At 40.7% G+C, this 14,174-nt stretch overlaps 1 protein-coding gene across 1 annotated transcript; it reads left to right on the top strand.

Annotated features, from left to right (window-relative positions):
* The first annotated feature begins 3,101 nt into the window (after window positions 1–3,101).
* Window positions 3,102–9,549, top strand: LOC137273936 (uncharacterized). Its single transcript, XM_067806844.1, has 5 exons — window positions 3,102–3,180; window positions 4,464–4,544; window positions 5,719–6,183; window positions 7,294–7,390; window positions 9,464–9,549. The coding sequence occupies exons 2-5, from the start codon at window positions 4,469–4,471 to the stop codon at window positions 9,465–9,467; spliced, it is 642 nt and encodes a 213-aa protein (XP_067662945.1). The 5' UTR covers window positions 3,102–3,180; window positions 4,464–4,468; the 3' UTR covers window positions 9,468–9,549.
* The last annotated feature ends 4,625 nt before the right edge of the window (window positions 9,550–14,174 follow it).

Here is a 14,174-nt window from a genome sequence, read left to right as displayed (position 1 = left end):
GTCATGTAATGGATGAAGCCCAATCGTCCAACTACAACGGTTGCAGAGCTACCTCCATGCAAGTTTACAATAGCCATTCCCCTCTAGGCATCGTTTATATGGCGTGTACACCTCCTAGCGTCAATACATAAGGTTTTTTGACACAAATATATGAAGGATACACGCTGAAATGCATGCTTTCCACCCATAACCATCGATGCACGTGCTAAAATTATGCTTTTGCTGCTTTGTTAATGTGTTTATGACAATGTTTCGGTACTCCAAAAGCATGAGAGCATACCAGTGGTGTCTCTTACTGAATCCTGTATGACTGCAGTCAAAGTGTAAACTGCGCGCGTAGAACCTACGCTTAGTACATGTTCAGTAAGAGGCAGCTGATCTAGTTTCTGTTTCCGCAGTGCCCCATGCATACTGAACTACTGGTTCTGCTTCAGGTGATCCGACACTGGTCCTACTCTAGACGTGTGTGAATGAGTGAGTTTAGTTTTACGCCGCACTTCGTAATATTCCAACTATATGGCGGCGATCTGTAAATAATCGAAACTGGACCAGACAATCCAGTGATCAACAACATGAGCATCGATCTGCGCAATAGGGAACCGATGACATGTGTCAACCAAGTCAGCCAGCCTGACAAGTCGCCTCTTACGACAAGCAGAGTCACCTTTTATAGTAGGCATGGGTTGCCGAAGGCCTGTTCTACCCTGGGACCGTCACAGCAAAATGACGTAAGTGAAACAGTTCAGTGGGTCCAATAAAGTAATAAAGAGTACGAGGCCTACCAAAGAGAACTTTCCCACCGTGCAGAAAAATGACGAAAAACCTGCTAAAACCACATACCTCCCCCACTCCCCCCAAAAAAAACAAAATCCGCAACTTCGAATGTGCGCATGCACGTATGAAATATATAGGACGTTTTGACTGCATGTTGCCATTTTCCAGTCTGAACAAAGGTTTTGTTCCCTTTTTAAGTATTTCCGTTGTGTTATTTGGCATTTATCATCATCATGCTTCTGTGCACACCTGTTTAGTTTACTTTCCATGCGTATCTAATGCTTGACAATAATTATTTCTACACATTCAATACTTTATTACGCGAGGCGATTCACGGTTGCTCGGCAGTTTGACAGAAGCGTGGATCGCAATGCGCATGCGCAGTAGAGGTCAAAGTTTGTTGATATGAAAATGTTTAAGGTATTTCGTGGCCATTATTATTGTTCCAGTAGCGAAGTATTATGTTTATTGTTGCTATTTCCACAATTAATGTGGGCTTTTCTGTGGTTCTTTTCTGCACAGTGGAAACATTTTGTTTGGTAGGCCTGTGAGTACTGGCCCGATTAATAGCAGAAGAGGTAAATGGTCACTGTGGATCGCTGGTACAAAGCGCATTTACCAAGTGAATTCAACATGTACAACAAAGACCTATGAGCTACTTTCCAAGATCATTTACATAGGGGTTTCTCGATAGTTGTATTTTCGAAAGAATACCATTCAGAGTTTGAAATATACACGAATCCAAAAGCAGAAATATGCAATCACTATTTGGGGTGTTTACATACTTCACAAAGTTTTCAAACACTTTCCGCACGAACTCCACGACACCACCTCCATTGTTGTAGTCTCGGAGATTGATGAAAACAGAATATTTGTGAAATGCTCAGGCTCTCTTTCCAACATTTCGTTCTGTTTTTTCCAAAAATGAGAATATGTCTGACCTTGACAAGTGTTAAAAAGAGTTCACGCACGCTGTTGCATCACTTTCCCGCCTGACGATTAGACGAATTCCTCGGATGCGTTTTGTCGATTCGTACAGCAGACGACATATCTCATTTCGATCTCCAGCCTCTTCCACCAACACTTTAAGTTTCTTTCACTTCTGTCTAACAGCGAAAGAAAAGTCCTCAGATATTCTTAAGCCAGTGTGTTATAGCAATGCTGCAAGACCAAGAACAGATGATTTCACATTGTAGTCCAGAAAGTTTACAATAACAGACCTTCCTCTGTTTATTCTATGGGGCGCCATAACATCACGCACATGGTTTTCAGTCTTTCTGGTTTAGCTTTAGGAACTCCATGAAATATAATTCTATTTCATCGACGGTAGTCAATTCTTGTCAACTGTGATAACAAATCCGTCTGAACATTATCAACTTTAGAGGAAACCAGTTTAATTTCAGTAAGTACTCTTTCGAAGTCTTATTTATCTGTTTCTATCAATCCTGATGACTTTATTTGTTTGGTATTGGAAGTGGTTCTAGTATCGGGGTCAGGGTTTGGCTCTATACTGGACAACATTTCCACAACTCGTACAGGCGAGGAAAGTCAAACAGACGTGAAGCACATTGGGATGGTTCTTTGTGTTTGGTGTCTCCGTCACGTTTAGCACAGATATTTGGCGGAGGAAACGATGTTTTACCAATATACATCAGCCAGTTCGTAATGTATATGAGGCTTGAAAAGCATACCATCAGCAGGAGAGATGTGCAGATTATCAAGCAGTACGACATGTCCATTAATGGCGCCCATTTTAGGGGCGGAAAATACGCTTGGATTTTATCAATCTGTTTTAGACACCGGGGATGGAAATTCTTCCAATACTATTCCTGCAAGTGTCAATACATCCATTTTATGTTTGTGAAAGATTTAAAGGGTCTTTAGGTCTTTTGGGGTCAATTATCACACAAGTTTGACTCAGACTTCACCTACCAGCACATACAGGAACATGAGAACAAGTGTACGTGTGTTTTGGACGCACGAGGATGGTACACAAACTATATGGAATGACTGGGTGCTTGCCGTAACAGGCGACTATGCTTGTAAGAGGCGACTAACGGGATCGGGTGGTCAGGATCGCTGACTTGGTTGACACATATCATCGTTTCCCAATTGTGCAGATCTACGCTCGAGCTCTTAATCACTGGATCGTCTGGTCCAGATTTGATTTTTATAATATAACTGGAATATTGCTGACTGTGGCGTAAAAATAAATACACTCACTCACTTTGTCACACCTGCATAATTTCTCTTGTGAAAACATTGTTCCCGTGCACAGTGGGTGACAGTGAAACACTCTCCTGACGCCATGTGATTCACGTGCACTTGTTGAATATAAACCACGTGGCCAGCCCGCACTCTGCAGACGTCAGTTTGAAGTCGGAGCGGGCAGTTGACTTTGAAAGGGTAAGAGTATTGCTACTGAATTTATTGTTTAAGTATATTTAATATGATTTGAATCTTGTATTGCAATGAAAACCAACGCGATATCTCTCTAAAGCGTATTAATTGTAACCCCAATACAACCCACATAGTTTTCAGTGTTTTCCTTGGGCCAGTTCCAATTTATAATAAAGCCCCTTTCAAATTACGTGCAACTATAGCTACCGAGGGAAAGAGTTCCTTCCGTTCCCCCAATTTCTTTCTACCGCAGAGTAACAGATGCAACGCAGTGTGGTTTGACCCTATATATTGTAATTGATGTTTAGGCTTTTAGATATTTCTGTGAGTTCTCCAGTAATTGTTAGGTTTTGTTAAGAATTTTAGTATATATTAATTTGCAGATATCTGGGATGGGGGAACGCAAGGAATTCGTAACACTACCGAGTAGGCAGGCGCAAATTGAACGGTTGTTTTTAGGTTCTGTGTTGACGATTAGAGCGAGACAATTGAAAAAAACACTCTGAACATCAATGTCTTGTGAAGCTCCGATTCTGCGTGCGATTACGCCAACGGTCATGATCTGTTATCACTCAAATGACTTTGTTTGCAAGACAATGCATTACGTAGACTTTGAGGATGAACTTTAGTTGAAAACCTGTCAAATTTTCAAAATGTATGTTAAGTTGAAATTCCAAGTTGGTATATCTTGAAATTTCATATTAGTGTAGGATATTGAAATTTAAACTTCGTTTCCAGGGGTAAGAGTTCCGACCCTACCTACCACCCCAATCAAAAGCCAAAATTACAAACGGACATGCATACCCCACCTTACATATACATTTCTTACTTATACTTATTTCAGTGTTAGAATATCACACCGAGGAAGGTGGAAACATGTGTAAAAATAGGGGTTCACGGGCCTAACTCTTTCCTTTCCTGGTAACTATCTAGAAATTGCAACTTCTCATCTTGAAATTTCTAGATACTTTTCTTGAAAGGGAGTCTGTCCCTCAACTAGTTTCCCTCCCTGCAATGATACAGCTTCAAGTAAAGACTGTCCGGATCACCGTAACCCACATGCTGCCTTTACATATTTCAGTCGTTAATTATATAACGTCTGTTTCCCGCAAAGCTTTGAACAATTATTGCAAAATATCATACCTTCGTGCCATCTAAATTTAAGTCGCACAATTTGCCGATTTTTTCCACTTTGTAGAAACTTCAAAACAGTGGGATGACATTGTTTTTGAATTGCATTTTTTGTAAACTGCATTTGTCCCTCCCTGTAAATATATTGTCCATTACAGCAAAGATGAAGATCCTCTTCTTGGTCATCCTGGTCCTCTGTATCGGGTCGATGGAATGCCAGAAAAGGAAAAAGAAACCACGTAGGTATTAGCTGAAATCTTAAACCGGGTTCAAGGATGCGATGGGATAGCCTAGTGGTTAAGGCGTTCGCTCGTCCTGCCGAAGACCCGGGTTAGATTCCTCACGTGGGTAAAATGTGTGAATCCATCTCTAGTGTCTAATGTCTCTAATGTATTCCCCCTCCCTTCAGTATTTGTCATTAAGTTGGGTGTAAGAGTATTCCAGTTATCCCGGATGATGGAGGGTGGGAGTGTACATGTAGAAGGGGTTGGGATGGAGGGCTAGAAAGAGATGGAACTAGACAGCCATTCGAACCTAAGACAACTGTCTGGCTTGTCAAACGGACAGTCAAATCAATTGGAAGCGTCTAGACTACCATCAGACCTGCTTTGAGAGGTTTGTTTTGTTTTTGCACAGTTGTAGGAACACAATAGGCAATACGGTTTCGGTTGTACAATACTGACACTGATATCCATATAATATCCTTTCTGTGTATGTGGATATTCCTAGAATATTGCTATACAAATGGCATACAGCCATACTCATGGTTGTGGCATGTATACGTGAATATATTAGTACAAGGCGGTGATCAATCAAGCCATTCAGCTCCACCAACACAACATCAACCTCTTCCCATTCCCACTTGCATGCAATCCCGTCCACTCCCCCATGAGGGGGCCTTTCGTTCCCCATATTCTTCAGATTAGAGGTATTACATAAATGCTTGTATGAGGCGAGTAACGGAATCGGTTGGTCAGGTTCCCTGACTTGGTTGACACATGTCATCGATTCCCAATTGAGCAGATCAATGCTCATATTGTTGATGACTGGATTGTCTGGTCCTGACTCGATTATTTACAGACCAAACTAAAAGTGCTTTATGCTTCAACTTCTTTATTGTACAAGGTCACAACGTTTCGAGACAGATTCTAGTCTCTTCTTCAGGTGAAGTGATGTAATCACCTCATAATCACTTCACCTGAAGAAGAGACTAGAATCTGTCTCGAAACGTTGTGACCTTGTATAATAAAGAAGTTGAACCATAAAGTACTTTTAGTTTGATTCATCCAACTTCTAAATGCCTTTGAACCAACTTATTTACAGACCGCCGTCCTATAGCGTCCTATAGTGTGGCGTAAAACTAAACCCACTCACACTGAAACATTTTCGTACATATCTTTTCTGGTTTTGCAGCAGCAAGAAAGAATCTCTGCCAAAAGGATATATATTTCCTTGTGTCGGTCATGCGCGTGTGCAATGCATTCAGAAGAGCCACCAGATTCCGCATGAAAAATTGGCCTTCTTTGCGAAAGTACATTCGTTATGCACTGGTGTTAACCCTCAAGAAAAACAAACCACCGCCCAAACCAAAGTCCAGTGGCAAAAACAAGAAGGATAAAGGCAAGGGTGGCAAAGATAATAAAAAGACCCGCAGCTACCAAGACGACTTCAGTTTCGATGACGCTGGTACTGGTAACTTCTTTGACGGCGAAGATTCTTTCATCCCAGACAATGACGACCAACGCGGGAACGCCGTGGACGATGTAGATGATGACGCTGAAGACTCATCAGATGATCCGTCTGAACAGTCGGATGCAGAGGCCGAAATCCAGAAACTCCGCCGATATCTGGAGGAGTCCGGCAGATACAGGGACAAACGTGAGTAGTTGAGAAATTGTTGTTACCACATATGTAAGGCCCTTTTGACACTGTCAAAGAGAAAGACCCAATCGGAAACGATGTCGGTGTTGTGCGCGCACATTGGCAAATGTCAATAACTGACGGTGAACACACGGGTTAGAAGTGATCTTCAACCCATGGTTATTGTAAAAGACTAACGGGATCGGATGGTCAGACTCGCTGACTTGACAAATATCGTATACGAATTGTATATATCAATGATCATGCTATTGATCCCTGGATTGTCCAGACTAAATTTAGACCGCCACCATATAGAATATTGCGGAGTGCGACATAAAACGAAAAAAGCCCAAAGCAACAAGCGCATTAAGTGATCCAGCGATATTTTGTAACCAAACCACGGCTGTTAACAAGAGATTCGTCTGCTTGCGTAGACGGGGCTCAGCCCTTTCCAGTCTATTTGCTAACGGTGTGTGCAAAACAAAATATTAAATTTAACTTGTTTACTTCACATTCATCTGTATCAAGATGGCGGTGCAAATTTTATTTTAAAATATACTGGACAAAATAAGTTGGATATTAATATTTTGACTGGTATTTTATCAGTTTCAATAAATACATCTTTCATAATTTCAAACTTTACAACTATCCCTAACTATTTTGTCCTTGATGTTTAATATCTGGACGCAATGTCTCGAAATGACTCGAGATTATCCCTTGGAATTCAATATCTGACTGCATACTTGTAACCCTATCTGCAATTCTAAATCTGTAACTGAAGCAAGTCCAGACTTCCCCAGGTTCTTGAATGTCCCAGCTCGGTGAGGCTCCTTTGTGAATTCGGTGGGTTTATTTGTTACTCATTAAAATTGCATATTCACGGACTAAGCTTTAGTTTGGGGTTACAGGTTACGTAGTTTAACGGTATTACGGCGAAGCGGCGTACTTTACAGCATGTATACAAATACTACTGCGCACCAGTAGCACGTTAGAACAGGCTAGCTCCGCAACGAAGTTATTGCTTCGAACCCTTGTGGCGTGGATCGTTGCTCAAACCTTGAATCACTTGTATACAGGTCACTCGTAGCTGTGTAAACATCCAACATGTTTTGTTATATTTCTTTGAAGGTGCCCCAAAACGCAAGAACAGACGACGCCCTCCAAAGGATCCATTCAGGAGTCTGAGGATTATGTGTTACAAGATGTCAAGGCTGTTGTACCAAGGGTACGTTAACAATTAGCTCATCAATCCCAAATGTTGAAATGTTTGTCAAAGCAGTCATTTCAGTGTAATGACTGAAACGACAAGTCACTTGGTTCAGTCGTTTGGTCCAATGACTAAAAGGTTTGACCAGTGATTTGCCCAAGTGATTAAATCGTTAAGGTTAAGACAATGTGCAATACACTATACGGAGATGGATATAAACATATATATATATATATATATATATACATACACAAAGGCACCATTACGGAATGTTAAAGTTAATTACATGTATTTACATAGAACTAGTTCGGAGCTACATTTTTAATATTCCATACATTTTGAAGTACTGTTTCCGCATGAACTGATGTATTGTAACAAAATTCGTAACATTGAAAAGATTGTGGTTAAAACTAGGTGAAAATTGGCAAATCCTCAACAAAACTTTACACCAAAACGGCTGTTAACCTGCACAATGTGTGCCTGTGCTTTTCAGTAATTTGATGCATCATACTCGTGAAATTCATTTGGTTTGCAGATGGCTACCCCAAGTTAGTGTACAAATTCACATTCGATGTAGCCGTATAGATACCAACCCCAAGTGTAACACTGGACGTCAAAAAGTACTTATCTTCCGGTCGCTATGATAGTTAACGGTTTCACAAAAGGCATTTTCTAGACAGAAGTACGTTTACTAATCATGAAACTCCATGCATCAAAAATTGTCAGGTGAGACAATATACGTCAGTGCCTTATTGGAATGAGCGCGATTCTAAGAATAGGCCGTTTCTATCCCCGCAAGACAATTTCTTAACCCCTACGTTATTGGGTTACGAAACTGAAGTTGTGAAACTTTATCCACTTGCTTTTCCTAAAAGCAGTAGAAAAGCGTAATTTTTCGCATATTAAGTGTAATGCCATAATTATTCGGTCAAAAGCGTAAGGGTTGGTATCTCTACATATGACCCGTGGAGGTCCGGGGTAGAATAGGCCTTCAGTAAACTTTTCTTGCAATAAAAGGTCACTATGAGGCGACTGACATGATCGGGTGATCAGGTTCGCTGACTTGGTTGACGCATGTCATCGTTTCCCAGTTGTGCAGATCTTTGCTCTTGTTGCTTATCACTAGATTATCTGGTCCAGACTCTATTTACAGACCGTTCCCACATAGCTGGAATATTGCTGAGTGCGGCGTAAAACTAAACTCTCTGCATATAGAGCGTTCAAATAAGTAGGGGATATTGGATTTACATGAATGATAAAATGAAAATGACTCCGAGGAAACGAAGCGAAATTAAGGGAGATGTGACATTGTATTTCTTTTGGAAATGTTTCGTCTGTATGGATACATTTTTCTTGCAAAATGGAATATCCCTACCTTATTGAATTGTTTATATGCACATGACATGTAATGAGAGCCTTGAGTGGATCGAAACTTTTGATGGGTAGTATATAACACATTTACAGAGCTCGTTGGTGCCAAGGACAATTTATGCGCACACAATGTATTGCCTCGGTTAATTCAGGCAGCCTGTGCCGACCTACAAAATAGATACCCATTTACAACGGTCTGAACAAGGCAATTTTGAACAGTATCAAATGGTGATACATGTCATGTGCTTCGTTATGGGTCTAGACTGAAGTCTTAGAAATTTGAGTCAAACTGCAGAATCAGGTAACTGGTCATTGCTTTATTCCAATTGATTGCTGATCTGAGCACAGGACTACACACAACTGTCCTTTAAAACAAATCCACCTTAAATGTGCTGTGTTTTAACTTTAGTGGAATGATGGATTAGCCTTGTGCCTAAAGCGTTGGATGTCGCGTCAACGGTCTGGGTTAGATTCCCCTAAATGAAGACATTCTGTGAAGCCCGTTGCATTCTTGGCGACACCTGTGATATTGCTGAAAGCGGCGGAAAACCTTTTCATTCCAGCATTCGCCCCGTTAATAGTGTCGCCTTTGAAGACACCAATACATCGCCAGCCAGCTTGTATGTCCCAAACACAATTGCACAAACCCTCAATATCATGCCTTGGCAACGACGTGTAAATTCGATTATTGCTCATTGAAGTTTCTCATCTTTGTTGCAGGTGAAGGACCAGTGTTTTCATACTGAAAAGGACAAAAAAAACAACAAAATAACCCTTAAAACATCAATAAAACTGGCTCAAGCGAACTTGATTTGAGTGTTTTATGAACCCGAGTGATATGCCATCTACCATTACAGAATCATGTTTCTGTTGCCACTATCCATATCCTTATGTATTAGTTTCATCGGCTTCTATCGTTAAGTCATTTCGTTTGCCTAGTATTTTTCATGTATACTACTACAAAAGAACATCGTAATTTTTCCTGGCAATTGCCATGGCTACTGGGTGTATGAACGGCCTTCCCACGTTACTTCTAGTTTTGCATGAAGTAAATGAATACTGAAAGGCGAAAGTGACGTGTCGATTTATTGCTGATGACTAATACATGTATAATAATTGGTGATAAGGACCATTTGAGTGAAATCGTACACAAATGCCGACTCTCCCGCACATGCAGTCGCTTCGAAAAAGCTTTGAATGTCTTCCTGCAAGGTCAATCGTAGTTTGTGTTGTGTCCCACGGTGACTAGCCATTCGTGACCAACTCGTTATTCCAGGACAAGAATTATAGCGAGGTTATGGAAAGGAGCGAGTGGTGAATGATTGTCTAGCACTAATTCTAGAACTCATTTCAAACGTTGGATAAATCGACAAGCCCTTTCATAATGCAGATATTCGATTAACTTTCGAAACAAATCAAATGAGGAAGTTAAAACGTATTTCACCTGCGTGAAAAGGTGACGGCATTTGCAATGGCGTAATGCATGACGCCTACACTTGTTGGTCCTTATCAGAATTTTTCAGAGGGAAAAGGGAATGAGTGAATTTAGTTTTACGCCACACTCGACAATATCCCACGTGGCAGCGGTCTGTAAATAATCGAGTCTGGACCAGACATCCGGTGATCAACAATATGAGCGTGGATCTGCGCAAATGGGAACCTATGACGTGTTGGCCAAGTCGGCGAGCCTGACCACCCGATCCCGTTAGTCGCCTCTTACAAAGTAGTCCACCTTTTGCGACAAGCATGGGTTGCTCAAGACCTATTCTATCCCGGACCTTCACGGGTCAGGGAGGAGGCAAAAAGATGAAACACAAAAATACGGTCAGGCATATTGCTGTATGTTGGCTCAGGTTGGGAAGTAGGCCCGTCCGGATGCAAAAACCAGGTGTTAACTAACACTTGATTTTGATGTGACAGGGATTCGAACTCTCGACCGCAAGTCTCACATAGCCAGTGTCCACACTATAAACACGATCACCCAGAAAACGGGACATTAGTCTAACAGGTCCGTGCATTTGCAGGATGTAGGCGTCTTTAGAAAGTCCGTAGCAAAGGCTAAAAATATTGCTGGTGAACAGTAGAAATCCAATAACAGCAGTTGTAGTCTTAAATTAGCTTTACACTAGACAACTGATAACTGTGCGACAAATTGCAAATGAATAGAATCGAGCGTAATGTTTAATATTTAGTCGGACCACCCGCCTCCAAATAGTTGGAAAGTGTGAACTTGTTAGTTACAGACTACTGAAATTTCAAGTTTATCTTGAAATGTAAGTAGACCTTAAAACGCTTATTAACTTGATAATGGTGAACATCCATCGTAGACACTATCGTCTTTTTACAACATACGATACTCAAACCTGCAATAAGTTTTGATTTTAGTTTTACGCCGCACGCGGCAATGTACCAGCTACATGGCGGAGGTCTGCAAATAAGTCTGGACCAGATTATCCAGTGATCAACCGCATGAGCATAGAACCGATATCAATGAAGTTGGCGAGTCTGACCACCTGATTCCGTTAATCTTGCACCTAGCATGGGTTGTTGATGGCCTGTAGACGCTGTCAAAGGAGTGTCACCAGACACAAGGTCGGATTCATTACCAACAGCATGACTGGTAGGATGGGAGACTGCATTATAAGACTGGGTTGCCCATGTTGACCCATCGCCGTTGAGCGAGAAAAAAAAGCACGTTTGGAAACAACTGCACACAACTATTCTAACTTGACGTGCACGTGGACAGTATTTCTGGATATACGAGTGATGACATAACATGCTCACCAACCACTACTGGCGGCGACTATGGCGACCATTTTGTTTCAATTTTCCGAGTCCAAAAACACTTTCAGCTAAAGTCTATTCACATGCACAAAAGTTAAGCGCCACCCACTATATTTGTGATCTGTTACTATGGATACTCAATGGTAACTATCATAACGAGATCTATGACTGTCATTAACATCATTGGTTTGATTGTTTGGCAACTAAACGGGTGATGACGACCCATTTGCCTTGCAATGGCCCTGCATGACATGCCAGCATTTTTCATGCCATCTCTCAGCGGTAGTTAACTTTCTCCTCACCATGACTGATTTTTTAACTCTAAACAGAAAGAAGACTCTCATAACAGACCGGTGAAACTTGATTATCAAGTTTCAGATGGAAGGGAAATGGAGTTGCACGTGCAGAACGTTTTCCTTGTCATATCTTGACAATCTTAGGTTCAAGAATCTATGGAAGACTACTATAGTTTGTATTTCTGATCGTCAGTGGTGAAATCAAGACACTATGAAAGTAGTGGCGCTTAACTTTTGTGCATGTGCATATTTATTCACGATCAGCACTCTTTTAAATGACAAATTTCCCACATTTAAGAAAGTCATAGGCGAAAATACTGTGGATACCCACCTATTTTAGGTGATTTTGGCGGCCATTGTTTTTCAGTATTTCGGGTTGCTATATTTTTTCGCGATCAGCACCTTTTAAATAGGTAAAATGTAAAATTGTCTGGATTCCAAATACTAAAAACGCCCATTGCGTTACTTTATCCACAATCGGCCCAAGTCCGGTTGGTCCTAGTCTGACACGACCTTTCACTGAGGTTTGATAGACTGAGTATATCAGTGGAAGAAATAATACTGAGCCTTAGTTTTCTTACACTGACATTAGACGTGACTTATATGTACAATAAAAGACTGGTAACTTCAACAATAGTGCTTACATTTGGGAGTGCTATGTTCGTGAAAACTACTACCGTTTAAATGTCAATATTTCACACATTTTAAACAATACCCAACGGAATATTTGGTCAACCAGTCAGTTGAACACATCTATACGCAAATACCTCAATTAAGAAAAAACCCCCAAAAAACCATTAACATTATGGTGGTAACTGGTCATTTTGAACAAACTCACTGATTTTCATACGGAACCAAGGAATGTTTCATGTTTAATTTATTGTTGAATGCAAACACTCAGAATATCATTTCGCGTGTCTTACACGGTTCAACGTCAGTACCGAGTGTAACCTCCATGTGACTGTATGACAGCCAGCACTCTCCTCCTCATACCTCGTGTCAGTCTCCTGATCCTCTGCAGGGCCAGTCCACACCATTCCTCGTGTGAAGCAGTTTCCGATTGGGCCAGGTTGTGTACAGGGAAATCCCTGTGTCGTACACGACAACCACTTATGTCCCAGATATGCTCCAATGGGTTAAAATCGCATCTTCTTCAGGGGCGAAACTACATTTATGAACAAATAATTGTTTTTCATTTTTTTCCTTCTAATTCTTGCCAAAAATATAGTCAAATACCATAATATAAAGCTTTACACGAAAGAATTGGCTTGCTGCGCACCTGTTATTCAATCATGAGATATGTCAGGCGGTGCTTAACTAACTTCTTTATGTATAATTATTAGACATATTTAGACAAACCCTGCACTGCGAAGTATTATTTTGATATGTTTTATTTATCAAGATTTATTACAAACTGTATCTTTTGAGCTCTAGAAATAATCCGAGTCCAAATAAATATACGATAATTTTTTTAGATTCAGGAAATGGTTTCATTTGCTCATTGGAAGATGCAGTGCAAAATGGGTTTCAGCTATTGCAGTTTTGTAAAAATATTAATAATTCATTTTTTTAGCTGAAGGCTCGGTCAGGAACGTTTGTTAACTTTGCTCAGATATTTTTGGTTTGGTTATGTCACTATCATCCATGTAGTAAGAGAACTCCTTTTGCCCAAAACATTTTCACATCATATCTTGAAAGTGTTAAATCAAGTTCCTCATAAAAGCATCAAAGCAAAGATGCGAAATCAGTTATATGAAAAAAGAAAACTATAATCCTCTGGCCTGGTGTGATGTATTATATTCATTCATTTCTCTGTGAATGTGATGAATGAAACTTCTCCAGTGGTGGTAGCCGAGTGGTTGAAGTGCTCGCTCGTTACAGAGCGGCAGGGTTCTACTGCCACACACTGGTACAATATGAAACCCATTTCTAATTTTAGGACGCGATGCTGCAAGAATATTGGTAAAAGCGACGTAACAGAAAATGCTAATTCAAATACTAACAGCTAATACTGTTCATCATCAGATTGTCTGGTCCGGATTTACAGACAGACGCCATATAGCTGGAGTACTGCTGAGCGCGGCGTAAAACAACAACCAGTCAGTTCCTCTATTGATACCAAAACAAATGTGACATGCAAGGGATATCGATGTTGCCGACATTGTTTCTAGGACTGAAAATTTTTCTGATGAAATTAATCCTTCAAACGTAAAATCATCATTTCGAAATAAAGACACAGTGTTTGAATTTCTTCAGACGCCCTCAGCCACCCCTTCACCTAAGGCGAGTTACCCTGAAAATTACAAACATCTCCTTGTCAATTATAAAGGGCCACTTGCAACACGTGCTTC

This window comes from Haliotis asinina, chromosome 2 (assembly GCF_037392515.1).
Source record: "Haliotis asinina isolate JCU_RB_2024 chromosome 2, JCU_Hal_asi_v2, whole genome shotgun sequence".
Lineage (NCBI taxonomy): Eukaryota > Metazoa > Mollusca > Gastropoda > Lepetellida > Haliotidae > Haliotis > Haliotis asinina.
This window is presented reverse-complemented; position numbering and strand designations above follow the sequence as displayed.

Bases quoted from the DNA above. Each gene is read 5' to 3' on its own strand.
- LOC137273936 (XM_067806844.1), top strand. From the start codon at position 4,469: ATGAAGATCCTCTTCTTGGTCATCCTGGTCCTCTGTATCGGGTCGATG. The intron at 4,545-5,718 runs GTAGGTATTAGC...CTGGTTTTGCAG, and splicing joins GAAAAGGAAAAAGAAACCAC to CAGCAAGAAAGAATCTCTGC. The intron at 6,184-7,293 runs GTGAGTAGTTGA...ATTTCTTTGAAG, and splicing joins CGGCAGATACAGGGACAAAC to GTGCCCCAAAACGCAAGAAC.